At 35.6% G+C, this 27669-nt stretch overlaps 1 protein-coding gene across 6 annotated transcripts in view; it reads right to left on the reverse strand.

Annotated features, from left to right (window-relative positions):
- Nucleotides 1-573: 573 nt before the first annotated feature.
- SSX2IP (SSX family member 2 interacting protein) overlaps nucleotides 574-27669 on the reverse strand; it is a 43854-nt gene continuing 16758 nt past the window's right edge. For 3 of the 6 annotated variants that reach the window (XM_033115642.1, XM_033115640.1, XM_033115641.1), the window contains exons 2-14: nucleotides 24834-24963; nucleotides 24059-24228; nucleotides 23070-23282; nucleotides 19632-19742; nucleotides 17708-17843; nucleotides 15737-15812; nucleotides 15478-15667; nucleotides 12305-12455; nucleotides 10625-10761; nucleotides 9522-9695; nucleotides 6243-6357; nucleotides 5613-5778; nucleotides 584-1581 (exon numbers count right to left, since the gene is read on the reverse strand). In XM_033115642.1, coding sequence (XP_032971533.1) covers nucleotides 1407-1581; nucleotides 5613-5778; nucleotides 6243-6357; nucleotides 9522-9695; nucleotides 10625-10761; nucleotides 12305-12455; nucleotides 15478-15667; nucleotides 15737-15812; nucleotides 17708-17843; nucleotides 19632-19742; nucleotides 23070-23282; nucleotides 24059-24228; nucleotides 24834-24876 — 1857 coding nt within the window. In that variant the 5' untranslated portion in view covers nucleotides 24877-24963 and the 3' untranslated portion in view covers nucleotides 584-1406. Of the gene's footprint in view, nucleotides 1582-5612; nucleotides 5779-6242; nucleotides 6358-9521; nucleotides 9696-10624; nucleotides 10762-12304; nucleotides 12456-15477; nucleotides 15668-15736; nucleotides 15813-17707; nucleotides 17844-19631; nucleotides 19743-23069; nucleotides 23283-24058; nucleotides 24229-24833; nucleotides 24964-27669 lie in introns of all 6 variants that reach the window. The other 3 variants (XM_033115643.1, XM_033115645.1, XM_033115644.1) reach the window with 3 other exon arrangements.

Raw genomic sequence — 27669 nt, forward strand, 5'->3', positions numbered from 1 at the left:
TCAATGATATAACTATTAATGCTGAAAAATGGCTGCTGTTACTCAACTCCAAAGAGTTATACTATATACATATATAGTGAATGGATGACAAAAATACTTTTTTTTAAAGACATGACAAATTTAAATGGAACAGTCACATAGGGTGAGTATATGTGAACTGATAGAAAATAGGCCTAAACTACAATACCTACCAAGGACTGGATCTAGGCAGGTTTCTACATACAGGGACAGTAGGGTTATTCACTTTAAAGCTTTTTGACAAAAATCCTGGAAAGAGCCTTGGTCGACACATATTATTATTACTATCAATAACAACAATATACACGAAGAAACATGCAACCAGTTCTGAAAATGAAATGACACAACTTTGTCCAGAGTATATCTGGATTGTCAATCCAATGCTTCTTTCTACATTGTCAGATTCCCTTAGCTGGTGCAGCTGTTATAGTACTGGTACCCATCTGGGTAAAAAAGAAATAAATGTGTATCACTATCCAGACATCTTAAATACCTTAATATCTTCTACCATCCAAATATCTTAAGCCAGTATTCTTAAATTGCTTTATTCAAAGGTACTTCTGTTGTCTTACCTCTATTATCTTACAGTCAATAGTCCTTTGAAAAATTATAATATCCTACATATATAAAAAAATCTAATGCGGTAGAAATCCTGAAAATGTAATGTTAGTAATGCTAATTATCTAAAGAACTCCGCTTCATGGAATAGCTTTCGAGTATTTATTGCTCAGATGGGTTCAAAAAATTCTTAAACATCATGTGGCAATGGCTCTAATACATCTGTAAACAGAATACCACTAATAAAAATTTTATTGGCATGAAATACTATAATTATGCATGTGTAAAATTTTTAAATCTTAAAGCCTCTTAACATAATCATGTATATCTATATACATACAAAACATACATAAATTTCACTTTATTTAAAACATATGAAAGAGGAAATTTCAAATCACACTAAACATAATAAATATAGAACTTGCTTTGTTAAAAATCTACAGTATACATTCAAGTAAAGGCTAAACTTTCAATGCCAACTATATATGGGACAAAATTAAAACATTTACAATAATCAGTTTCCTAAAAGTGCTATTTTTAATATCTATAAGAGGAAACTCCTTCTAGTGCTTTTGTTTCCATCCAAACATCTATACATTCCTTTATTCACAGAACCAGATGCTTCTGTTACTAAAAATACATATCCAAAGCTTTTATATCCTTTTAAATAGATTTAACATTTTAGCTCTTTGGGGAAGGAACAGGAAGTCCAAACAAACAACTCAGACCATCTTAAATTATTAGAGGTGATTGACTTTATGACACACCCTGTTTCAATTTAGATGTGAAATTTGATGAACATGAAATAAAAAAAATTCTAGTCCACATGTCTAAGGTAAGTCATCTTTTTCCACATGAGAACTGGTGTAGGTCCAGGAGCATCCACTATAGCAACCTTCCTGTGACCCAGGTCTCGATGCCATGCTCCATTTCTGATTTGCGCTTTCTCTTCCAACCTGATTTAGTTTGGTCTCTTCAGGAGCTATATTCAGCACATTGACTGAACTGTTGGGGAAAGAAAGGTAGATCTTAATACTCATCTCCTCCTCCTTTCGGACTTTGGATATGCCTCAATGTCTAAAGGCTGACTGATCCCTGCCCCATACTAAGTAAATTTTGAGGACACACTAAATATTTTAAAATGAACTCATTTATCACTTTTATCTTATCTAGCTATCCATTTATTTATCTTTATTCTAAAGCCCCCATGCTGCCCAACTAAGGCCCCAGACAACGTGGGTTTTGAAAGCTAATGTTCCCCATATTCCCATCTTTCTGCCACAATTTTCTAATCTCTTTATGGTTTCTTTCAGTACTCGTCCATTTGTTCATGCATGCTTTCATCTACTCATCCGTTTACCCACACAGATATCGAAATGAGTGTCTACAAAGTGGTTAAGAGTCCAGACTCTGAAGTCAGATGGTTTACATCCATACCTCAGCTGGACCACTTACTATGTCACTTTTGGTAAGTTAAATCTCCCTGTTCATCAGCTTCCTCAGTTGTAAAACAGAAATAATAACAGAACCTATCTCATAGGGTTGGGGTGGGAACTCAATGAGTTAATACACACTGAGCATTTACGACAGTGCTCAACTGTGTCAGGCAACAACCACCTTAGTGTCTGAACACAGACACGGCTCCTACCTTCAGCAATACAATCTGAGAGGTATGCTCGGCAACCAATCTCAAAACAAAGCATCGAGTTAAATGATTCCTTTCAAATCTATGGTTGAGCCAATGAATAATACATTTTTATCAACTGAATGTATCTTATGTAATTTTTTTCACAAAATCTTCTTTTTCCTAAATGTTCATGTTTTGTGATTTTGGCTTACTAACTTGGTTTTATAATGCAGCAATCCTAAGTAAACAAACAAAATAGTTGCTTTAGTTCTAAAAATCGAAACCAAAAACATAAAACTTTGCTTATAAAAAAAGGAACGTGCTTGTAATTCAGCTCTCAGAATCCCTGCCATCTCAGATGAGGTAAGATTAATGATCAACTAAATTCTCTGACTTAGTACAGTTCCTTCGTACGGAATCCAGGCACAGCCTTTATGCAAAACTCCATTCTATCCTGAAGGAACAATGAGGATGCTATAGAAATGAGCTACAAACACTCCTAATTATTTTGCTGCTGGTATGATCTTATTACAAACCCAGATCCAAGGTGCTTCAGGAGCGGGAACCCAAATTTACTACACAATATAAAATTTAAAGAACTACGTCAAGCTGCAAGCTTCTCTCCTAATAACTAGTTACATGATTCTTCTGTTTCATCCTCAGAGGCTCGTATCTGTGACTAGCTTAATGAAATTTCTTTAAGCTCCAAAATTTCTATGCCACTGATGTTATATAGTGCAGCCCTCAGAATATAAGAAACAGAAAAGTATTTTTATAATCCATTTATGTTTACACATATTTTTATTTTCATAGCCTGTTACTAAGGTTCACACTGAACCAAGTACTGTTTTAAGTGTTTTCCATACGAGGTCTGACGAGTAAGTTCGCGAACTCATCCTAGAAAAAGTGCTACATACCTCACTGCTGAATATCACTACGGTCACCTTTGAAATACTCCTCTTGGGAAGCTATGCACTGATGCCAGTGCCTAGTCCACCGTTCAAAGCAATTTTGGAACTCTTTTTCTGGAATGGCCTTCAGAGCTATCATCATATTACCCTTGATGTCCTGAATGTCATCAAAATGGCTTCCTTTCAGTATTTCCTTTATCTTCGGGTAAAGAAAGATGTCACTGGGGGCCAGATCAGGTGAATAAGGAGGGTGTTCCAACACAGTTATCTGTTTACTGGCTAAAAACTCCCTCACAGACAGTGCTGTGTGAGCTGGTGTATTGTCATGATGCAAGAGCCATGAATTGTTGGCAGAAAGTTTTGGTCGTTTTCGTCCACCTTTTTCATGCAGCCTTTTCAACACTTCCAAATAGCAAACTTGGTTAACTGTCCAGTTGGTACAAATTCATATTGAACAATCCCTCTGATATCAAAAAAGGTTAGCAACATTGTTGCAACAAGTTCACGAACTTAATTGTCAGACCTCATATACTGACACTTAATTTCACAACACCCTATGATTAATGTAGGTAGTAAATGTTGGATACTTTATTAAACATAAAACTATGTCTTCAAAAAATATGTATGTCAAATATTTCATAACGAGAATTATGAAAAAAGCTAAAAATTTCAAATATGTAAAAATAATTGAGGAAACTTTTAGATACAAAATGCATTATTTGTAAATGATAACTAGAATTTGTGTCTAAATTTATATACGTAGTTCTCATTGGTCAAATTTGGGTGTTTCAATAATATTCCATGTAAAAAAATACTCTGAACTTACATTATTTTTTTTTATTGTTAAATAAACTTTCACTTCCCATATTCAACCCATCAGTCAACCTACTGACTTGTAACTGCACAATATATCCTAAGTCTAAGCATGTCTATCTTCATGTTATGACCCTAGTCCAAATTACCATCATCTCTCACCTCAGCCCCACCAATGCCGCCTCCTAAACTGGGGTCCTGGGTTGTATCACTGACGCCTACGATCTGTTTCCCACATAATAATAACACAGTAATCTTTTTAAACCTTAGGTTTTTATTCGCTCTCCCATTTAAAAATCTCCAATGCTTTTCCATTGCCCTTAGAACAATAGCTGATCTATAAAGACAAACTAAAATATTTTACAAATGTACTCTCAAGTGTATATGTGTGTGGGGGGCAGCAGAATGGGTTTATATGTGAACAATAAATACTGTTATGAGTTGATAACTGCTGAAGCTGGGTGATGGGTACACAGGGGTTCCTGACCTTATCTCCTCTCCATTTGTATATGTTTGAACTTTTACGTAATCGAGTTTTCACCCAATCTCCTCACCCAGGGCCTTAAAGGATGTGACCCTCTGCCCACCTCCCATCCTCACGTCACACCTCTGGTCTCGCTCACTAACTGCACTCACTGTACACAAAACACACCAGTGTGCCCACCTTGGGGCCCTACGCTTGCCTGGAGGGCTCTTTCCTCAGCTCTTCTTTGCCCTCATTGTTTACTTAGAGTCCCAATCCTTTTGAAAGTCAACTATAAATCAGAGTCTTGTCCTTTTTAAAAGCTTCGTATTTTTAAAATTCTTCTGTTTAACACTTACTGATCCAGGGGCTAGCTGGCTTCTTCAGCTTTTACTCCACACCCGTCTCTTGCTACCATAGGCCAAGGGTACTTCAGGCCTGACTCCTGCTTTCGAAGGTGTCTGTCAAAGTGATGGGCCCTCACGCCCGTCTCCCACATAAATTAGTAGGAAAGAGATCACCAGCTCGCTTTCTAGTGTACCCCTTTGCTCGTTTCTATTCCTCTGCATCACACCAGGAATGTTCTTTCTATCTGCTTAGTTCAAAATTAATCTTGGAATAAGGCTCTGAGGTAGAGAATCGACATTATACCTTAGAAAATTATTTAACAACTTGAGACTGAGGAAAATGTTAAAATGCAGCAGTTTCTAGCACTACACAGGGTGCTTAGGGCGGGGAGCAACTGGCATCTGTGGGTACAGACCCTCGCTCCCAGTCAGGGTGAGGAGGCTTTCCTCAGTTCTCTGCCCTTCGACACCAATAAAATGGGCAAACCAAAAGAAGTTTTAAAATATGTTCTCTATAAAAACCATCCAAACAATATCTTCCTATTTAATCAAATTTAAGTACTTAAAATATAAAGTGATTCCTGTAAATGAGACTGTATGTTCACTTGTATTTTAGATGTGAAATAAAATGAATCATATTATTTAGCTCCCAGAAGACAGGGACCAGATCTACCTGTTCACTACTATTGACAGCACCTAACAGCTGTCTGTATCTATTGGATACCCAATAAATATTTGCAGAATGAATGAATCAACCTCCTAAATTCCTCTCCAACACCGCTACTGTTGCTAACACTATAGACATGCCAACTTTTCCTCTAGAGTTGCAGTGCAACTCTAGCAATGTTACAGCTACATGAGAAGATGAGCACTACCTATGTTCAGATACACAGGAACGTGGCTGGCAAAAGTCCGAAGTAGAAGGAGAAGCAGGAAGAGATTTAGCAAGTTTAGAGGTGCAAACTGGAGACCCATTAGACATGGTGTGGGGCTTCTTTTGTCGTGGCCTTGAATGCACTGTGGGATTGTCCTGATCAGAATCTGTTAAAAAAAAAAAAAAGAAGGGAAGGGAAAAAGATAGTCCATATGGTGAGGTATTAAATATAGTGACGGTAATTAACTAGGATGAATCATTTATAGTTCTGAATGGGTGTGAGACAGAATAAATTAATTTCAATAAACACTTGAGCTCTATGACTCCAGTCTAGCTCACCTTGCAATCTTTGTTATGCAGATTCCACAACATTTAGAAGGATCTAGTTTTAAAAATTTCTGTTTTGTGAACTTTTAAGAATTTGACATTATTATACTCATGACAAAAGTTGTCTTTGGTATGCATAGTCCTGCTATCATTTCCATTCTGACTGTAGTAAATAAAATTATTAAAGTTGATTTTTAGTTCCAATTAGAAAGCTCCTACTTGTGCTCCCCAAAGTTTTATATTAATGATTTACAGTATTTTATTTACATGCATTTTCAGATTATAGAGTTTAGAAAGTACTCACTTCCTGAGAAGGCACTGAAAAGTCTCCCATTTTCGGAGTTCTGGTGATCAAAGGTCGTCATATTTAAAAACTGCTGCTTTAACCAACTGGCTCTTTCTTCTTCAAATGCCTTTCTCTACCATAACAAGCAAACCAAAGAAATACTGATCAATATTTCAACATTCACATAGTTGCCACTTCACATGACTTTTCTAGCTATTTGTGTTTGCCTTCTGGCTATCATACATATTTCTTAAGTCAAATGAATTAACCTAGAAAACTATGAAACATTTCCCTTAAGAAAATTATGTTTAAAAATAAAAATTTACCTATTTCACCTATAAACCAACTAATCACTTTTTTTCCACATGAATTTTGAATAAATTTAAATGGACAGTGCAAAAAAAATAGCATATTAGCATAACTTTTAAATATACAGGATACTAGCATAACTTTGGAACATACAGAACCTTATAAATGTATAAAACAGAAGAAGACTATCCTGTAAATCAATCACTTGAAAAAACGGAGATACGGCTTCATCAAGCATTGCTGTCATCCTCCAAAAATCTACCATTACTAGCAGCCTCCATTAAACCACAAGAGGGCATATGTCAAAAGCCCTCCTCCAAACAGCTGATGAATCCTAAATTCTTCCCCACCACTCAGTTCTCATCCTTCTTTCCAGTCCTTCACTGGTGTCCCCAAGTGACCAGAGGCAGACAGATTCTGAGAGTGGTATGCAAAGTAGCAAGAGTCTCTCTTGGAGTAGGGAGGGGGATGTGGGCTCAGAAACAGAAGTAATCCCGTAAGACAGAAAATGCTGGTGCGAATTGTTTTTGTTTCCTGAGGAAGATAGCTATTGATGAAACAGACTTTCAAAAAATGTCGAGAAAGTCCATGTCAGCTATTTAAAATAACCAACATACAGTCTTTCATTCATAAATATTATTACAAAATCATGCATCACCAGACATTTGAAGAAAACTAATAGCATAAGAGAAAAAAGGCCAAGATAAACCATGGGTAAGAGTTCAATGTAGAAGAAATGATTTTTAAAAAATTGTAACACAAATTATCCAACAGATTTATGGACCTCTGTAAAACATAATGCTATTCAATGAAAAGCAAAAAATAAGGACATTAAAAAACTTGAAAGATAAATTCTGAAATAAAAACTCAGTAGATGAAGTGAATAATAAAACTGACCTTGCTGAATACCAGGTCAATGATGCACAAGATCAAGGTGAGAGAATATCCTCAAATTCAGAACACAAAGTCCATCTATAGGTACAGTCAGAAGGTCATTTGTCTAACAGAAGTTCCATATGTGAGAGAAGTCAAGGAGGAAAAAATACAGAATAGAAGATATCCCTAAACTTAAGAAATATAGTACCTTCAGGCTAAAAGGAGCTACCTAGACGTGTTCTGGTAAAATTTTGGAACATTAAGAATATAAAATTCCAAAAGCTTCCATAGAGAGGGGATAAAACAAAACATAGGGTATTTATAATGTAATGTACATTATATTATCATCAGGATTCTCATTAGCAAAACCAAAACCAGAAAAAAATAGAATAACTCTTTCAAAGTTTCAAGGAAAACAGTTAGAACCTAAATTCTATATGCAGCCACACAAGTATGAATATATTTTTGTATATTCCAGAATTCAAAATATTTTTCACTCACACCGTGCTTAGGAGAAAATTAGTAAGATAGTATAGCATATTGAAAAAGGAACCTAAGAAAGAGGATAACATGAGATATAAGAACCATGGCAGCATAAAGGAAGCTATAAAGAAAGTCAAAGAATTCACTACATCAGGGGTGTCCCAACTGCGGCCCGTGATCCATTTTTTATTGGCCCACAGCAATTCCAAAAATATATTTCGTTTACTTAAATAAACCAGGTGAGGCAATACGTACTTCACCTCGAGGGAGTGGCCCGCCTGTTTGGGTATTTTACCGCATAGGGCCCTTGGTGAAAACCGTTGAAAAAAGTTTGGACACCCCTGCACTACATAGTGATACATGGAAGATTCTCTTCCAGGTGGCAAAGTCTTAATAATACAGAATATTATCTATGTGTCCAAACATATTACTTGATTATAAAATGAATAATATTTACATAATCATGATGTTACCAATGTTCTTTTCCTGGTTTTCAATTATTAAGTCTCAACCTTACAGGAAGTACTTACAACTGGATTTTATCACAGGACTGAATATTAAATGCGGTAACAACTGACACTGAAACATAATATCACAGACAAAAACTGAGGAGCACAGGGGCAAGAGAAGTGGTAAGTAGGAGAACGTCTTCATCTTTCAGTGCCAGGATAAACTGATACTGTCTGAGGTTGAGCAAACATGAAGTAGAAGCATTACACCTTTCCTTCAAGTAAAAACGGCAATAGCCAGAAGAAACAGTTTAAAAGAAATAGTTTAAAAACGTTCACAATATTATGAAGGAATCAGGTGTAGATGAGGAACAGTGCAGATGGTAGATATAAGGACATTAAATGCCTTATTCTTCATAGTGAGGAATCAATGGTGTCAAGAAAAACAGGTTGAAATATATTCAAGTTAAAATAGTACTTCCCAGAAGTACAAAGAGAAACTTGTGACAATGGTTATCGCTGAGGAATGACACTGGTGATGGAGGGGAAAGGAGGAAATTTTCTCCCTTTGTAGCTTTTTGTCTGGGTTGAGTTCTTTTTTTAATCCATGTGCTGACAACACTGTATAATTTTTGAAAAGGAAATATGTGGTAATACATTGCTACGTAAAAGAGCGAGCTGTACAGGCGTGCAGACAACCATCTAATTTAACTGCTCAGGCAGGTGCATCCCTGAGTGAGAGACTGGAGAGAGGGAGAACTTTATTTTTTAACTGTATTTCTTTTTTGTTCGTTTTAATCAATAAACTTGGTTGTACTGTCTTCTGACACTACACCTACTGACTACAGAGAGATAGATGACAGATGCCCAGGAGGTCTCTTGGGTAAAGCTAAACACTCAACACTAGAAAGCTAATCCAAAAGGAATAATAAATGCTTAGTTGTTTTTTTTCCTTTTTTTAAATTTTCAAGTCCCAAATCTGATAAAGGCAAAAAGATATCTTTCTATAGTTCATGTCCTCAGCATCCCTTACATTTCAAGTTATTTGTGAGATCATTGGTAAAATAACTTTAGAAAAATAAAACAGGATAGCAAAGAAACACAGGACTTAGGTGCATTCTACTGAGGCCTCCCCACAATTCTCACAAGTTTTACAAGGAAAGCTAATTGTGTAAAATACCTCCATTCCCAGGCGAATGGCAGCTTCTGTAAAGCTTCGTCTTTCTTTCTCAAAATTCTTTTTTTGCTCTTTAAATAGGGACCACTCTTCTTTGAGGCGTTCCTTTTCTTCCAACAAATAACAGTCCCGTAGCAGGGAAGTGGTATCGTCATCACATGCAGTAGCGAGCTGCTGCTATTAGATTTTAAAACAAAGTAAGTTCCAGAAGGTGCCCGCAACACTCCAATAAGTTGACATGAAACAAGGGAAGGAAGGTAGAACTTTAGGGGATGGACAGAAATTATGAAGAATCAGAAAATCGACTGAGGAGTCTCATTTCCCAAATGCTTCTACTCTAATTGGCAAAGCACTGACTAAAGAATGGTATGCAATCTATCTGTTAGCAAGCAGAGAACTTCATTTAGATCAGAACAATGTCAAATACCAATTTGTACTTCCCAATTCCTTTACCTTTCTCACCCATCTCCTCAATCTCCCTCCCATCCTGCAAACATCAGTTTGCTCTGTGTATCCATGTGTCTATTTCTGTTTTGTTTGTTCGTTTATTCTGTTCTTTAGATTCCACATGTAAGTGAGGTCATATGGTATTTTGTCTTAATCAGTACAAATCGGTCATTACAAAATAGTCATGGGAATGTGAAATACAGTGTGGGGAATATAGTCAATAATATTGTAATTATGTACAGTGTCAGATGGAAACTAGATTTATCGGGGGGGGGGGTCACTTCATAAATTGTATGAATATCTAACCACTACGCTGTATACCTTCAACTAATGTAAAATAATATTGAATGTCAATTATAATTTAAAAACTATATAGTCATGAGATGTAAAGTACAGCATAGGGAATATAGTCAATGGTATGTAACAGCTGTGTACGGTGTCAGAGGGGTAGTGGACGTGAGGGGGGCTATCACTTTGTTAGGGGTGTAAATGTCTAATCACTATGTTGTTTTGTACACCTGAAAGGAATAGTAAGTAAAAAAAGAAAAATGTCAAATACTACAGACTTTATTAAATAAAGGAATGAAAAGCTAGTAAGATTCAGTAACATTCTGGTCCCTCTCAGGAGATAATAGTTTTAAAAGATAACTCACATTTACCTGTAAAAGTTGCTGCTGAGTTTTAATCATTTCTTTACACTGCTGAATTTCTAATTCAAGTTTTTCAGTTTCCTGTTCATGGTCTTGTCGTGAGATTACATCTTCATCATTAAAACCTTCTAGGTGTACCTTTGAAACTAACACAAAACCCGTAATTTGACATAAGCTTTACAGTCACCATCTAGTTTATGGTGTTTTTTTGGACATATATTTAAAAATCAAGGCTCTCAGAACTTTTCTCTGTCTGGAATCTCATAGGTTTTCTAAAAGGTAGTTATTTCCTTTGCCCTTTAAAAAATTCATAAGCTATAATAAAATTAAATTTCTACTACTTTTATTTTAACACTTGGAAAATTTAAAAAAGCAAAGCAACTATATGGGGCTCATGACAACTGTATATTGGTCCTCTTTCTGGATTAAATGATACCCTTACAAATTGAGCTCTATTGTCAACATTTAATTTGTAATCCACATTTATTCAAGATTATATCGTAATTTAAAATGGATAACCTATATTCACAGAAGAGAAAAATAATTAACATTCATAAACAATGCTCTTTTGACACTTCCTCAAAAATCAATGCAGTGCTACATTCTTGCTCTCTGGTATTAAATTCAACAAACATGACATCTGAACATATCTGCTACTTACTAATAGGCAAGATGACCGAAATCAATAAAATCTTATATAAATTAATTTTGGCACTATAATAGTTTTTCTGATTGCTCTTTATTACTGAAGACAATTGGCCCTGAGTTTGTTAATTTTGACAATTTAGAATAATTTTTTTTTAAAATTTAGACGTTAGAATAATTTTTTAAAAAAATAGACTTCATTTACTGAGCAGAAACTTAATTTTCATGATATAAAAGCATATAAAGTTTGACAAATATAAAATATTAAGGGTATGCTCATCAATGCAGATCTATCTATACTATCTATAATAACAGGAACATCTATCTAAAATAATACACAGTTAAGTGAAAGAAACACAGTGCAGAAAAAAATACGTAATATTCAGTTGTTTTTTTATATATTTTTAAATAAATATTTTAAAAACGCAAAGGGAAAAATCTGAAAAGATATGCATTAAACTGTTACATGTTACCTACAGGGAACAGAGACCTGAATATTCTACTTTTATGTACTTCCTAATTGATGCAAAAACACTGAACATCTATTATTTTGAAAACAATTTAAAAATGGATTATTAGGAACCTAGGAATATGCACGTATCTAGAAATAATAATAATAAGCACAAGGTTCATATTGATACTATCTTATGGTGTTTTTTGATTACCGAGATTTAGTACGAGACTCCGTTCATTTTGCCCAGTAGTATATAGCACTCAGAGCAGATGGATCTCGTTATCCTCTCTCCAGAGAAAGATTCACTCTGAGAGCCAGCCGTATTTTCTCAGTGAGATTCCCTATCATTTCAAGTTAGCTGTGAGATCACTGGTAAAATATTTTACTGGTTCCATAAAGATCAATACTGGTAAAATAAAGATCACTGGTTCTAACCTCATGTCTAGAATTGGGCAGAGTTTTGCTTTTGAAACAACCAAACCCAGCTAAAGGTACTTCAAGTCTGAGCCTATCACATGGCTTTTTAGTGACTGAAAATTAAGTTTACCGAGTGTCACAACTCACTTTGCATGCATTTAGGCAGCAGTTACCTTGATTATCAAGTTTTTCTACATGACTTTTCAAAATTCTCCACTGTTTTCTGATGCTGTTTGTAAGCTGCTCTCTCACAGTTTCACAGGAAAGGTCCCACATACTCTCTCTATTCAGTTCCCCAGCATCTTCTTCAAAATCAGAGATAACCTACAAGGATGAAAAGGAAAGACCAGTATCATAAAATGGCTTTAGACACTTAGGAAGTAGTAATCAGATTGATTGTCAGATACTTATCAAAATCATGTCTGTGCTATATCTTAAACATATATAACCCAGTACTTAACATAAATATCTTGAGAAAAAGCAATTAATATTGAAGGTAAAAGTTCCTCTATCCAGGTCTCTTCAAATGTGAATTTGAATCAAAATATAGTGAGTCAGCGACAAGAGTCATGGAGTTGTGTGAGGAAGCTATTCACTACCTGTGTCCTGTTAGATACTTTAATGTTAATTAATCCTCAAATCATGTTACAATGTGGGGAAACTCAGGCTTAGAGAATTAGAGTACTTTGCCCAATGTCACACAGCCAAGAGGTAGAATTGAGACGAAGCTAGATCAACTTGTCTCCAATCTTAGGCTGCTTAAATAAACCTGTGAAATAATCTCTAAAGTAAAAGCAACTATTAGTCCTATTTTTCTCACATAATTTTTAAAAACAAAACTGGAGATTATTTTTCTGGTGTTCTACCAAGACATTAAATCGTAGGAAAACGTAGCAAACTTAATTATTGACATATGATCATATAGAATCAAAGGAGGAAACAGAACATAGGAAACAATACTAAAATGAGTATCCTAATAATCTGCATCTACATAAAGTGGCCTTAACTGAGTCTAAAGAACTATGTCAATAGTCTGAGGTCAGCGACAGGCTACTAGATGTCAAGGTCTCCCAGGCGGAGCAGGTATGGAAAGGCCCAGCGTGTGGCTCCCTGTGACTCTGGTCACAGCCAATCAATCTCTAGAGCTATTTGCCAGTAACTCTTCCAAGGAGCTACACCCTCTCTTCTGTATTGTTTAAGAATATTACAAATCCATTATTTAAAAAAAGAAAAAAAAATGAAGAAAACTGCTGTACTTTTCCAGACTAAATGAAACTCTAAAACCACAAAATGAAAAAATTCATTTGGCTACAATTAAGCAAGCGAAATAATAAATGAAACTAGGATGCTTCCTGAGTATTCCAAGATTACACCTTATTCCTCTTGCTATAATGCGCCAAAAATTTTTTTAAAAGGGAAACACGGTTGAATTACATAAATTTTAAGAGAAAAAGTATCTAGAAAACCAGATCTCTTAAAAACAGAAAATATACTTAAGAGACTGTTTCTCTAAGCCTAAACATCTGAATTATGAAGAATTATCCTACCCACTGGCTGAGTAATGGGGGAGTGAGGGGACTTAATTATCTGGGAAAAGAGCTCCGTGATTTACTCCCTACTTTTGCTGACTAAAAGCTGGTAATGAGGGTAGTAAAGTGGGCCAAAAACTAAAGAAACCACAAGAGTAATAGAAACTATGCTAACCCTGGGGAGGTGTTAGTGAATGTTAAGAAATAACCAGAAGTGACAGACTTTGAGAGAAAAGCTTAACTAAATATAAGACATCAAGCAGGCCCCAAATTGTATAATTTAAAAGAACATTCAGGTGATTTATTTTTTTTTTCCTTTTAAGAAGAGGGAAAAAAAGGTAAGAGGTGGGATGGGCTTATCAGTTGGTCTGAAATGTGATATTCCAAAACACAGGTTTCCCCCGCTATGTGTAAATAGAGCGTTCCTAGGAAACCTTTCATTAGGCTGAAATGGCATAAAGTGAAGAATCAATTACCATTAATTTAAAAACAAAAATCCTCTTTGGATTTCTTTTGGTCAGCAAACACAGGCTAGGTCTTTCATAAAAGTGAAATGGCGTGATGCAAACATTCAAAAAGCAGGGGACACTGTAATCCTCAAATATAGGTTTAAAAAAACAAGTTCTGGTAATTAGCATTTTCCATCAACAATGTTATTTTCAGATTTTAGTCACAAATGTGAAGTTCCCTGAATCCATAATTTAAACTTGTATGTAAAGCAATTAAGTTAGAAGAACTTTTCACCATTATGTGCCTTGTTTTTCAGACCTTTGCTCATATTATTCCCCCTTCGTCAAATGCTTTCCCCATGCTTTCTCTGTAATTGTTGTTTTATACATTATACCACCCTATTATAGCTCTATAATAATTATAAAAGTAATTATTACTTCTCTACACAAATTACTCCCAAAAGGAGCTTCTTGAGGAATGCAACGGACTGAATGTTGTGTTCCCTCAAAAGTCCTATGTTGAAATCCTAACCCCCAATGTGATGATGTACTAGGAGGCGAGGCCCTTGGGAGGTGATTAAGTCACGAGTGCAGCCCGCAGGAACAGGATGAGTGCCCTACAGGACGAGGTCTCTTTCCGTCATGGAAGAACACAAGAAGAGGCCCTCACCAGCCACCGAATCTGCTCGCACCCTGATTTTAGACTTCCGGGCTCCAGAACTACAAGAAATAAATTTCTGTTGTTTATAAACCACCCAGTCTATGGTATTTTGTTATAGCAGCCCAAACAAAGACAAGGGAAAAAGTCAAAATATTTTTAGCTTTTTCTTTCCAGGGACTAAAAAGAACATAACATACACTCAATAAATTTATGGACCGAATGATTATTTGGTTCTTAAAGTTAACAAAAGTTTCACTTTCTGAAATGTAGAGCCTGCTAAGTACAAAATGCTTAAAATACTTAAAGAATATTCAGCACAGCCGTTAACAGCATGAACTCTGGAGTAAGACACACTTGGATTCAAATCCTCGTGCTGTCGTGTGATTCTGGGCCAGCTACTGGGCCTCAGGTGTCTTCATCTATAAGATGGGATAATTATAGGATCAAAAGCATCGAATGAAAATAAGAATAAAATGACACAATGCTTATAAAAGTGCTTATTGTAGTTTGTGGCAGAGTAAGTCCTCAGAAAGTCACCGCCCTCATTTCCCAGCGCATGTCTGGTGGTCCCAGTGACTGGAGGTAGCAGAGCAGGGAGTATCCTTCCCAAAATATCAATAGTGTCCCCACTGAGGGTGCCTAGCTAGTGTTTCAATTGTTCTAATTAGCAATCTGAAGACTGTATTAGAGAGGAAAGAGCCACTTACAGTTCCTGTACTATCATCTGCTCTTTCTCTAGGTTTCTGGTTTTGGGGAGAAAGAAGAGAAATCATTTCCTTTTTCATTTGCTGAAGAACCTTCTTAAGTTCAGCATTTTCCATTAGGATTTGTTTCTGACGATATTCATAATCATTCAAGAGAATTTTATACATTTCATCTTCATTCCTGAGAAAGAAACTGTCAGTATGAAAATGCAGTCTAGAAAAAAAAGTCTGATTAAATTTATCAGTTTAAATTGGACCTTACCTGGCTTCACTTTTACCAGTCCTCCAAGAGCCTCTTTTTCCATCAGCTCTCCCCACATAATTTAAAACTTCCATGGCTACAAACATGAACACACAAATTCTTACCATATATGTTTAAGTGTTTAAAAACCTAATATACTATATAACACATCACGGACATAAGTCAACCTGGTATATAGATTAGGATTTGGGCTCAAGCAGCCCAGAGTTCAAGTTAGAGTTCCACCATTTATAAGCACTGAGATCTTGGCAAGTTATTTAATTTCTAAACCTGTTTTTTCATTGATATAGTGGTAATAACGAAAGTATCTACCAAAGAGTTGTGAAGAGCAAAAGAAATGTTAAAGCACTGAACACAGTAAGTACCTAATACATGTTAGTTTGCTATCATTATTAATTTTATCATCCGGGGTTGGCAAATTGAGACCTGTGGGCCTGCTGCCTGACTTTGTAAATAAAGTCTTATTAGAACACAGCCACGTCTTTTGTTTCTATATTGTCTACGGCTACTTTTGCACTACAATGGCAGAGATGAATAGCTGTGACAAGAGACCACAGACCCCCACAGACCCACAAATCCAAAAATATTTACTATTTGGACTTGTACAGAAAAAGTTTGCCAAACCCTGTATGTCATCATCAGAAGGAGTCAAGGGCCCTCGCAGTATTAATGCCTGTTTTGCCCCAGGTGGAGACGGAAGCAGTTGGCAGAGGAAAGAAATAAAATGGGAGTAAGATGTTGTAATTACAGAGCAGATTAAAATCATTACGAAACAATCATTTCCAAATGGGTTTGGACCAGGAAAACAGCCACACTCCCCAGAAAATAAGGGCTCTGTTACCAGAGTGTAATTTTTAATAAATTTCCCTAATTAGGTGATACATTTTATACTTCTAACATTACATCCTTAAATATTATTTCTTCATGAACACAAGGTTAACCAACCTTAAAAACCAATGAGTTTAACATCTCTTAACACAGAATACCTAAAGATTTTCAACCTTGTCTTAATTGCTTATTACACTTTCATTTTTCAATAAAATATTGGAGTAACTACAGCATCTCTGCTGTACAGAATGACAGTGATGCACTCAAAACTGAACTGCTTGCTGGTAGCGGGCAGAGCCCACCATGTGACAGCCTGAAACATCTGCTCATCAGCTGCTGTATGCAAAGTTCAAGCTCAGATTAGGAGAGCCAGTTTAGGGGACTGACAGTATACTGTGGGTTATAGGACAGACTATCATCCACTTGGAAACCACACTTCAATAAATAAATGCACAAGTTTCCCGTTCCCTGAACCTTATTAGGCCAGGAAAACTATCTTGTGTAGCTCTACTGTTGTGTGTAGCGAGGTCTACTTCTTAATCTAAATCTACATCTATGCTACTTACTTGAAATTATGCACTGATTTGGACGAAATGCTCGCTGTAAATTAATTTTCAAAAGAATGCTAGAAAAAAAGTATATCTTAGACACAAACATAAGCATAACTTTCATAATCCATCCTTTTGACTAGCTGCTTCAAAAATGCACAGCTAAACTTATTTAAAGGAACTCCAACTGACATAAATTATTGGTCTGATGAATAATTTTCTGGAGTTAACTCTAAAATCATACTTCTACTGATACTCAGAAACTGGTCCTCATTTTTAACATTATCAGTTCTTTGCTTTGGAAGATTAGAGTGCCCTCTGGCTTAGTTTTTCTCTATGGATTACTCTTATACCTGTCATGTTAACAAACAAAAAAAACGCAATCCTTATAAGCAACTAATAAGCAAAGCAAGATTACTATTTTTCACTAACCAGTTGTCTCAATTTCTAATTTATATGACTACATACCAGCTAAAAACAATTGTACAAAGCATAAAAATAACACTTCAGGAGTTACAATCATTTTACATTTATTTTTTAGCATAATATTAGCTTATTTATTCCCTTTGCTCTATCTTAGCCAGCTGATTCTTACCTATTTTTTTATCCTTCTTGTTCATAACAAGTTGATGCAGACGTTCTTTTAGTTTATTATATTCACGCTCTTTTCTCTTCATATCATGATTATATTGAGTAGCTCGACTTGCAATGATATTTTGTAATTTTTGTACCTGAAAAAAGAATTTCTATCAAATGGATCCCTTTAGAATTGATACACACAGTTAAAATTCACAAATTCAAAAGAGAAAAGTCCTAGCATTCACCTCCCCATATATAGTTTTAAATAATTCTAGGATTATTCTTCCTTCTCCATACCCACTGGAAATCACTCTTTAAAAATATCATTTAAATGAATCACATCAAGTATTTATTTTTTAATTCTGAAATTTCCACTGTTGCCAATTTTCTAAATTATCTTCTGTGCCTTTCATCCTACATACAGACTCTTGATCATTGAGAAGCTAGAAGCTCTTATGGAAGTACCATATTTCCCCGAAAATAACACTGGGTCTTATATTAATTTTTGCTCCAAAAGATGCATTAGGGCTGATTTTCAGGGGATGTCTTATTTTTTCATGTACAACAATGTACATTTATTCAAATACAGTCATGTCACCTTCTTCTGGAATATTGTCATAAATGTGTCTATCTGGCTGACGATCTTAATTGGGGCGTATTTTCAGGGAAACATGGTATTAAAGTGATTAAAGCTTCATCTGAAACAAGTAGAATTCACCTGATCATTTGTAGTTACTTCGTTATAGGACTGACTTGAATTACTTTATTCCTTATAAATCTGTGACAAGGCAAATTAGCCAGGTTCGTTTTTCTCTGATCACACAACAGTTCTCAAATTGAATAAGTAAAAACAGCAGACAGAACCTGGTTCAAACATATGCTGAGTATGTACTACATGCAAGGCACTACTGGTCAATGTTTATTTATACTACGGTTTCTCAGGCAGCCCTTGATAGGAAGTATGTTCTATTCTATATAGACATCTTTAATGTCTGCTAGAGATGATCATGTTTAAGTTAATCCTTACTAAAGATAAACTATATTCAAACCACTTAAGTGTCATCAACAGATCGAGTCAAAATTTTACGAGAAATAACTCAAGGAAATGTATAAACAACCTTGTGGTTTAGTTAAGATACTTCATTAATCACTTACTAAATACACTACTAAATAACCAAATACGTATGGTAAAACAAATCTGCCTAAATCACTACAAGGTCCTTAAAGAAATAGGCTCCCCTAAAAGTCTTTTTAAAACAACATATACAACACTGAAAATAAGCATTATATTTTTACATTCATCACATGATCAAGGATCAAATTGCAGAGCAATAAAAACATAATGGTTTCATCTTATATAAATTAAAAAATAATAATTTCAAACGTACTAACTCTATAAGTCCAAATACTAAGTAACTACTAAAGCAGAAATGAGATCAGAATTATGTCTTTAGCTAAAGAAATGAGATTTTTAATGTGAGTTGTTTTTTTAAACAATAACTCTTTTGCTCATTTAGTCAATTAATTGCTTGACTGGATGAACAATGTCAATATTTAAGATAGTGCAAGAAGATGCATGACAGCTATTAAGCACAGGTACAGGAGAAAATAAAAGATCTGCATATAAAGCACCCCTGTGCTGAGAAAAAGTGACAGTGCATGTGCATCCAAAACGGACTGTCCAGGACACTGGCTGTCACGAGCTGTGGACTAATATACTAAGCCACATGGATCCCCTTGGGGGAGGGGGCTGTGGGGGTGGTTCCTGACCTCTCAGTTAAATGTGACACAATACTGTACACAGAGGTCCACCATATCAATTTGACACAGGACGAGTAAGTTGTTCTTTCTTGTTTTAAAGTGAAGTGGCTCTTATGGGCACCTCAAATTATTTTTTAAAAAATTCACTTAAACTTTATCTGCAATAACTGACAACATACCTCATCTTTCTCATTTTTCAGTAACTGATGCAAATTCCTGTTCTTGCATTGTAACTGTCTGTCTCTTTCCTGAAGCCCAATCATTTCTCTCCTGGAGGTTTCCAGTTGTTCCTAAAACGTTCACATGCAATTTTGATTCAAGTTAACACAAGATTCAGAGCAACTGAATTCTTAAAAAATTAGTGAAAACAAGTTACACATACAAGTTAGCTAAAACTGAAGTTTAGAGGTACACAAAATTTTCTTTTTAAAGCACTTATAAAGCTCTATACTATAAAGTCACACAATTTATTTATATTTAAATACCAAATTTTAATTTACATATAATCTTTTTTATGTACAAGAGAGCCTCAAAGTGGATTCCTTGAAAGGTTCTTCACTTATACCAGTGATGTTGGCACTGAACATTCAAAACATTTCTTTTTAATAGTTTTTAATCTTTCTATAGCACACTCTTGAAGAAAGAGCCAAAAGTGATTCGAAGCTAAGTCTGAGGAAGACTAGTGACCAAGGCAAGCGGAACACTACAGGTCAGAAAAGATGGGACTACAGCAGGAAACCAGTTCTCCCTTGCACGTGGTGAACTCAGAAAATTTTTCCCAGAGAGGAATGGTCGCATTGCTGGAATCAGTACGGGATACAATGCTCACTTTCAATTAATTCCGCACATTTCCAGAGGAACTATGCCAAGTTCTGCATGAAGCGACTGGGCTATTTTCAAATCCTCTCTAAAATATAAAAGCCACTCAAGTTTTGACTACAAGCAACAATTTACACAATCTCTGTAACAATGGCTCTGAAGAAGACACAGAAATTTAGAAATATAACTTGGACAACTCTAAGGTTGTCAAGAAGTTGGGGCACCCTCTTCTTTGGCGCGTTTAGAACTTCCTATCGTGCCAGACCATTTTGTACCGCTGAAGTTAAAGGCCAGTTGATATGTCCTATAAATGTCAAATCAGAGATCCACTGAGTCACTATCAACACTTTACTGAACTCATCATCCCTGCAAATCTCTACGCCCCCTCCTACATTTCTTATCTCCGTGAACCATACCAGTGTCCTCAGTCATCGGAGACCTAAATGGTACCTTACATTCATGACCCTCTTATTTCCCAAATTCAATTTTTAATAAAAATCCACACATTCTACCTCCTACGGTTTCTTTATATCTCACTCTTACCATCTCCACTGGCACTGCCTGAGCTCAAGTCCAAAACCTCCCCGGCCTGGGTGACTGCTAAGGCCTGCTAACATCTGTCCTTTTCACCAGGCTTTTTCTAAGGCCCCTACTTCCATCCAAAATATAAATCTGTACCTTTCCCTATAATTTCTCCACTCTATTGCCAGATTGATATTTACATGATGTCTTCCTCCTATTTACGCTTCCCGATGACTCTGGGTTTCTGCACAATGTCTTTTGTATCAACTGGGGTCTGGGTCCCAGCCTTACCACTCACCACTCATCAGGTATCATATACTTCAGCCCCTATAGAGCCATTTGCTATTCCCTGAAAGTAAAATGCTCTCTCTGTGAAGGCTTTCCTTTACCTCCCGCACCAAGAACAATTAATGAAGCTAATAATTATGGTTCGATGTGTCTCTTTCCACTGACTACAATCTCCTTGCAAGCAGGACCTGGGTTTCATTCATCTTTGAAATCCAGTGCCTAGTACATAAATATACTCAATAAATTTTGCTCAACAAATTGAATGAATCATATGCTAGATCCAGAAACTCTTTAAGGATGGATCAGCAACTTTTCCCATTGAACACACATTTCTGTTCACAGTTCTGTTCACCCCAATACCTGATTTTGGCCGAGGTCAAATCCCAAAGTAGAAGGTATCATGGAAAATACTCTATTCTCTGGATAGTCCTAATAAATGATTTCTTCTTAGAGGAAAGGCTCAATAGCCCCAAATTACCAGTATCATTATGTAATTATTCACTAGCTACTTACAGCACACTTGGCCAAAGGTGTCCAGATATGAAAAGTTTTAAACCTTAGTCTAGGGTTTACAACTCTGGGTCAATTTAATTCATAAGACTTATAGGTTTCTCTGATTAAGATTAAAGTAGTATCCACAACCCAAAACCTTTTAATAAGCCTGGAGGTTATCACCTACCCCCTCCAGCCCATCACAGTTCCCGAGTCTGCCAAGATACAGAGTTGGATAATCTCTATCCCTTAGGCATATATGATATACAAAATCCTGAAAATATTATTAAAGAGAAAACATACTGTTATCACTGTATATGAGCCAAGAAGACATAAAATAGCATCAGGCAATGACGGGCTGGTAGTGGCAGGTGTTGCTGAGAAGTTAAGATGCTTCTCTAAATCAAGCCTCAAAAATTCCCAGTGTTCACATGTAGGCCAATCCCAGGCCACTTCTTTATTGTACAAACCTTACTAAATTACATACAGAGATCCTATTATTCTCCAAAAGAGCTCAGGGATTCAAGACACTGAATTGTTTTGTTTTGTTTTTAATTGTTATTATATGTTGTTGGAGAAAGCGGGGTGGGGAGAGAATACAGAGGAAGAAAAATAAGTAGAGAAGCATGGGCCAACAGGTGAAAAACTAAAAGGAAGCTGATCTTCTGAGAGTATGCAGATTCAAAAGCTTTTATTTTCACAAATAAGGAAACTCAAAATAGAATAGTATACTTAGAAAAATATTTGCCTTGATTATATTACATCCTTCATAATATACAATCATAAATCCCTACCTTACTGTGATTTTGGACACCTTTTTTTCTCCTCTTATATACATACACACACACACACACACACACACACACACACACACATTTGAAAACATAAAAGGAAAGAATGAAAGCAAAGCAGAAACCAGCAATGAATGTTCTATATTTTAAGATAGCAGGTCAATGACCCTGTGAAAAATATTTCTTTTGTTCAGAGAATCAAGCAAGTTTGCGAAAGCATTCTTTTATGGTATTCTCTAGAACCCCAGGAACTTCTAAGAGTTAAAAGTTATCTAACCTGCTTCCATTATTGAGCTTTAGCAACTCTGGCATAGATGCCCTCTAGAATATTTTTCTTGGAATTAACTGATACAGCTTCTCACAATAAGACTTCTTTAAATTAAGCATCTACTTTATTAAGCAAGATTGAATGGGGCAGGGAAATCCTATTTTCCTCAGATAAAAATATTTCTTAATCTAACTTTTTACAGATTCCAGCAAGTCACTAAGCAGTTCATAAAAGCCATGTCGTCAACATAGATATTAGGAAGCAGTAGAACGGATTTGCACAAACTACTATAAGTCCACTTTGACTTACCAGTTAAAAAAGAAAACCTAAAACTTAAAAAAATTAACCTAAAATTTGTTTGACAGTGCCAATGAAAATTTACAGTATCAAATTACCTAATAATGGCATTGAAATACAGATTGACATATAGTTTCTACCTTAAGTTTTGCATAGCAGTTCTGCAGATGGTCCATATCACTTCCCAATTTCAGATTCTGTGTTTCCACATTTTCCTGAGCTAGAAGGTTCTTCCGCTGAAGTACAAGTAGCTCATTCATACAATTTAAAACAGCAACTATATTTAATTCTTTCTTTGTCTCTTTACCTTTGGATTCTTCGTATAATGAAGGAAAACCGAAAGTAGTCAATTCCTGGTAGGAGAAAGTTTTCCTAAAAGTTGGTTACCAGACAACTTAGTAAAGAAACAAAAGATAGAAATCTTTTCTGAGAAAGAAAGAAAACTATCCTGAGATAGTTAAGAAAGTAGCAAATATCCCAAAGGACAAAGAACTGAGTGAACTGGGCTCTTTTCGCCTCTGCTCTGCAATCACTTACAGCAAGGAACTCAGGTTTCTACATCAGTAAAATAAGGTGAGACTCCCAGTGGAGGAGTCCCTGGGATGACAGGAGGCCAACTGTTCCAGATAAAATGTTTACCTTGTATCTATTAATATATAGGTGGTCACCAAGGTGCTCTGCAGATCTAATACCGTGTTCCCCCGAAAATAAGACCTGGTGGGACCATCAGCTCTAATGCGCCTTTGGAGCAAAAATTAATACAAGACCAGGTATTATATTATAGTAAAATAAGACCTGGTATTATATAATATTATAATATATTATATCCAGTATTATACATTTTATATTATACGTTATATTATATTATATTACATTATACTATATTATATTGGACCCGGTCTTATAGTATAGTAAAATAAGACCGGGTCTAATATTAATGTTTGCTCCAAAAAACACATTAAAGCTGATTGTCCGGCTAGGTCTTATTTTCGGGGAAACACAGTGTAAGTCCTGAACCAATACACAACAATATACTTGCACTTGACAAGCGTTTTTCTCATAACTTTAATATGTTCTATTATATAGCATAATTTGTGATATTGCTCCTTACGAAAAAAAAAAAAGTTACCTGATCAAGATAGGAAATACTTTGTTCAATATTCTCCTCTGTGCAAAAGGCACTGAAAAAACTGTGCACATTTTTTGATAAAGGTATTGAAGAACATAGCACTTGCTGTGAATATAAACTTGATGGAGACATCTTTGTTTCTGAGGTATATTGAGATATATTTTTGCTTTCTGAAAGAATCAACAAAAGGCATTTATGTAAATAATTTATAAAAATGCATGCAAAGGTAACACAATCTCCAAAACCAAATATTTGAATTGTATAAATATTTTAAGTATTTTCAAATTAAGGCAAATCTGGGTTTTGTATGAAAACTATATACTTTCTTTCCAAAATGATACAACCATAAAGTGCTGCCCTTAGTAGACATGTTAAGCTACAATATACCACCTTAATTTACACTGCTTTAGATTTATGAGCATCACAGACAAAAATCACTTCTCTACGCACTCAAAGTTTTTGTGATTACAGGAATAAATCAGAGAAATGCATTGAAGTACCTAATGAATTTATTTCAAATGCATAAAAATTTCCTCACAAATAGTAACAATCAAGTAATCTATTAGTCATCCAAAGGATTTAACACCACTAATTATGGCTCAATTCTTAGCTCTCCCTGATAATTTTACTCAAGATGGAAATGAGATATTTTACAACTATTTATGTCTCTCTCTAATCACACCTTCAATATTTGCAGTCATTATTTCATAGTTTCATTAAAAAACTCACCTTTACAATGACTGCGTTAGCTTACAATTATTTTAAATTCAGTTACCTGAAGACAGACCTGTATCTGTAATAGTCATCCAATCTCCCATAGCAGTTGCTGGAGCCAGGATACCTGAGGAACCAGTTCAGCAATGAATCATATGGTCCAGCTGCTGTAACTTCCATGTAGGCATCTCCTTAAAAAGCAAATCATAGAATAACAGTATCTAATTAAAAATATGAAAGCAAATAGAAAACCACTGTGTAAGATTTCGTTGTTATGTACATCAAAACAGAAAGATGTTGCATTATTTACTCTCATGTACACTCACATAGAACATGGCAGAACTCATAATTTCTGTGTTTGCGGATGTGTGTGCAAGGGTGAAGGTTAAAGGCTTCTCCAGTTATACTTAGGTATTCACATTACTTCATATACCAAGTACATGGTACATGATTTCACTCACAATTTACATCTAAGGTTGTAAGTAACATATATTTCTATTTTATATCCTTTAAAATAAAGTATAATTCGTATTTATGTAGATGAGAAGATGAAAAAAATTCTTGGCCAACATTCCCATTTTTTGTTTGTTTTTACAGACTATATTAGCAAAGCATGTATTTCTAATTACAATTTGCAGTATAGGCATAGATGTAGAGAAAAAGAATATTTCCATACATTGCTCTCCAGAAAACTTATTTCAATTTATACTACTACCAAGCAATTTGGTAAGATTTTTTCAAAATTCTTAAAAATGAAAAAATATTTTAATCCAGAAATTCCACTTCTAAAATTTTATCCTAATAAAATAACAACTTGTACAAAGATTCATCAATAAATTGTTTTTACAATATCAAAAAACCAAAATGTTCCATAGTAGAAGACTGGTTACATAAATGACACATTTATGCAATAGGACACTGTGTAACCTTTAAACCACCAAGTAGAATTAGGGTGGCTAACAAATACATGAAAGGCAAGAAATGCATAATTATAAGAAACACATAACCCTTTTAGTCTACCATTCATGTTTTCACTTTTCTATAGAACTATTTCTCCATCATAAAAAATGCAAATAAAACTATAAATGGCAATTGAGGTCACGGACAGAAGAAGGAGAGGTAAAGACTGCAGGCAAACTGGAGAACACATGCCAACACTTTGGACGGCTGTTTCTCAGCTATAGCAAATTGTCGCCAAAAGAGAACACAGGTCCTGTGTTGCCACATCTTTCCATTTTTAAAAAATGTTGAAATTCTGGATTTTTATGTGAAATCTCCCAAGTTTTAAAGTTAGAAGCTAATTAAAAAGATTATTCAAGTATCTGTAGGAAGGGGGATTAGTTGGAAGGCGGATATGAAAAAGCCTTCTGTATATCTTGATCTGAGACGCGGTTACATAGGTACACACATTAGCACAAGTAATCAAAAGGTACACTTAAGATTTGTGCACTTGACTGCATGTAAGTTATACCTCAAACAACACTTTTTAATAAGCCAAATAAAATGTGTCTTTAGGCCAGATCTGGACTGTGGATCAAGAGTTCACAACCCTTGTTCGGAATATTTTAAATTGTGGGGAAATGTTCACAATATAATGCTAAAGTGAAATAAAATTTTTCATTCATCCAATAAAATTTTAATTGTATTACTATGTGCCAGGCACACTATTCTAGGCACAAATTAGGCCCTGGTCTCTATTTCTAGTGGGGGTAGAAATAGGTAAGTAAGGAATAAATTAAATTACATTAACATAATACTCAGAGGGAGATGAGAACTATAAAGAAAATACAACACAATAACAGGAGAGTACTGGGTTGGGTGTATCTAGATTTGTCAAGGAAGGCTGCACCGAGATGCTACATTGGAACTGAGATCTAGATGACATGGAGTCAACCACAAGATGATCAATGGCCAGAACAGCCCAGGTAGAGGAAAGAGTAGGTACTAGGATGTAAGGTGGAAAGGAACTTGGTAAGTACGAGAAACATAAAGAAAACCAGTTCGTTCGAAGCACAGTAAGCAAGGATTAATGGCAGGCAGTTGGACTTTCTCTAAATTGCAATGAAAAGCTACTGAAGCAGTTTCAGCAGGAAAGCAACATGATCTCCTTTAGGCTTTAAAAAAGATCAGTGGCTACTCTACCCTTTGCATAGATTGCAGGTGAACAACAGTGGAGAGGCTGGGAGAAATCAGGCTACTGCAATAGCTCAGGAAAGACGTGTTGCACCACAGCTCTAACAGTGGAAGCAGACAGATGGACAAATTAGGGATTTTTTTTTTTTAATTAGGTTCCTGGAGACAGAACCTTCCGGACTTGCAGATGGACTGAAATATGGGCAAATGAAAAATCACAGATGATTCCTAGGTCATAGAGCAGCATACGACACAATGCAAATGATGCTGCGTGTAGTACAGTTACAATGTCACACACACATCCACACAGAAGGCCATCAGTCTGGCACTGATCTTTTCCCATGTTTCGAATCACATGCCTCAGTTAAGAGCACCCTGAACTATTTTGTACTTCCCACTGCCCTTAAATGGGTGCCTTCAGCAACAGGATGAGCGGGATGAAGGTTGAGTCTGCACCAAGGCAGACAATGATTTTACTTTCGGCTTTCAGAGATAGTAGCTATAAGTAAAACAAGATCCAAGGGACAATAAACTCATCTATTCTCAGCCAGCTCTGCTTCGGGTAAGTAACTTAACCTCTCCAAGCCCTAGTTTTCTCACTGGTAAATCGCCGTTCTAATGGCTCGGACGTCCCAGTTTCCCCCGAGGATTACGTGAGATTATGCACATGAAGTATTCAGCACACTGTCTGGCATATGGGGCACATGGAATTAATATCAGTCGTCGTCATCATCATCATCTACATACAGATCTGACTTTTGGTG

This window comes from Rhinolophus ferrumequinum, chromosome 9, assembly GCF_004115265.2.
Source record: "Rhinolophus ferrumequinum isolate MPI-CBG mRhiFer1 chromosome 9, mRhiFer1_v1.p, whole genome shotgun sequence".
Classification (NCBI taxonomy): Eukaryota; Metazoa; Chordata; class Mammalia; order Chiroptera; family Rhinolophidae; genus Rhinolophus; species Rhinolophus ferrumequinum.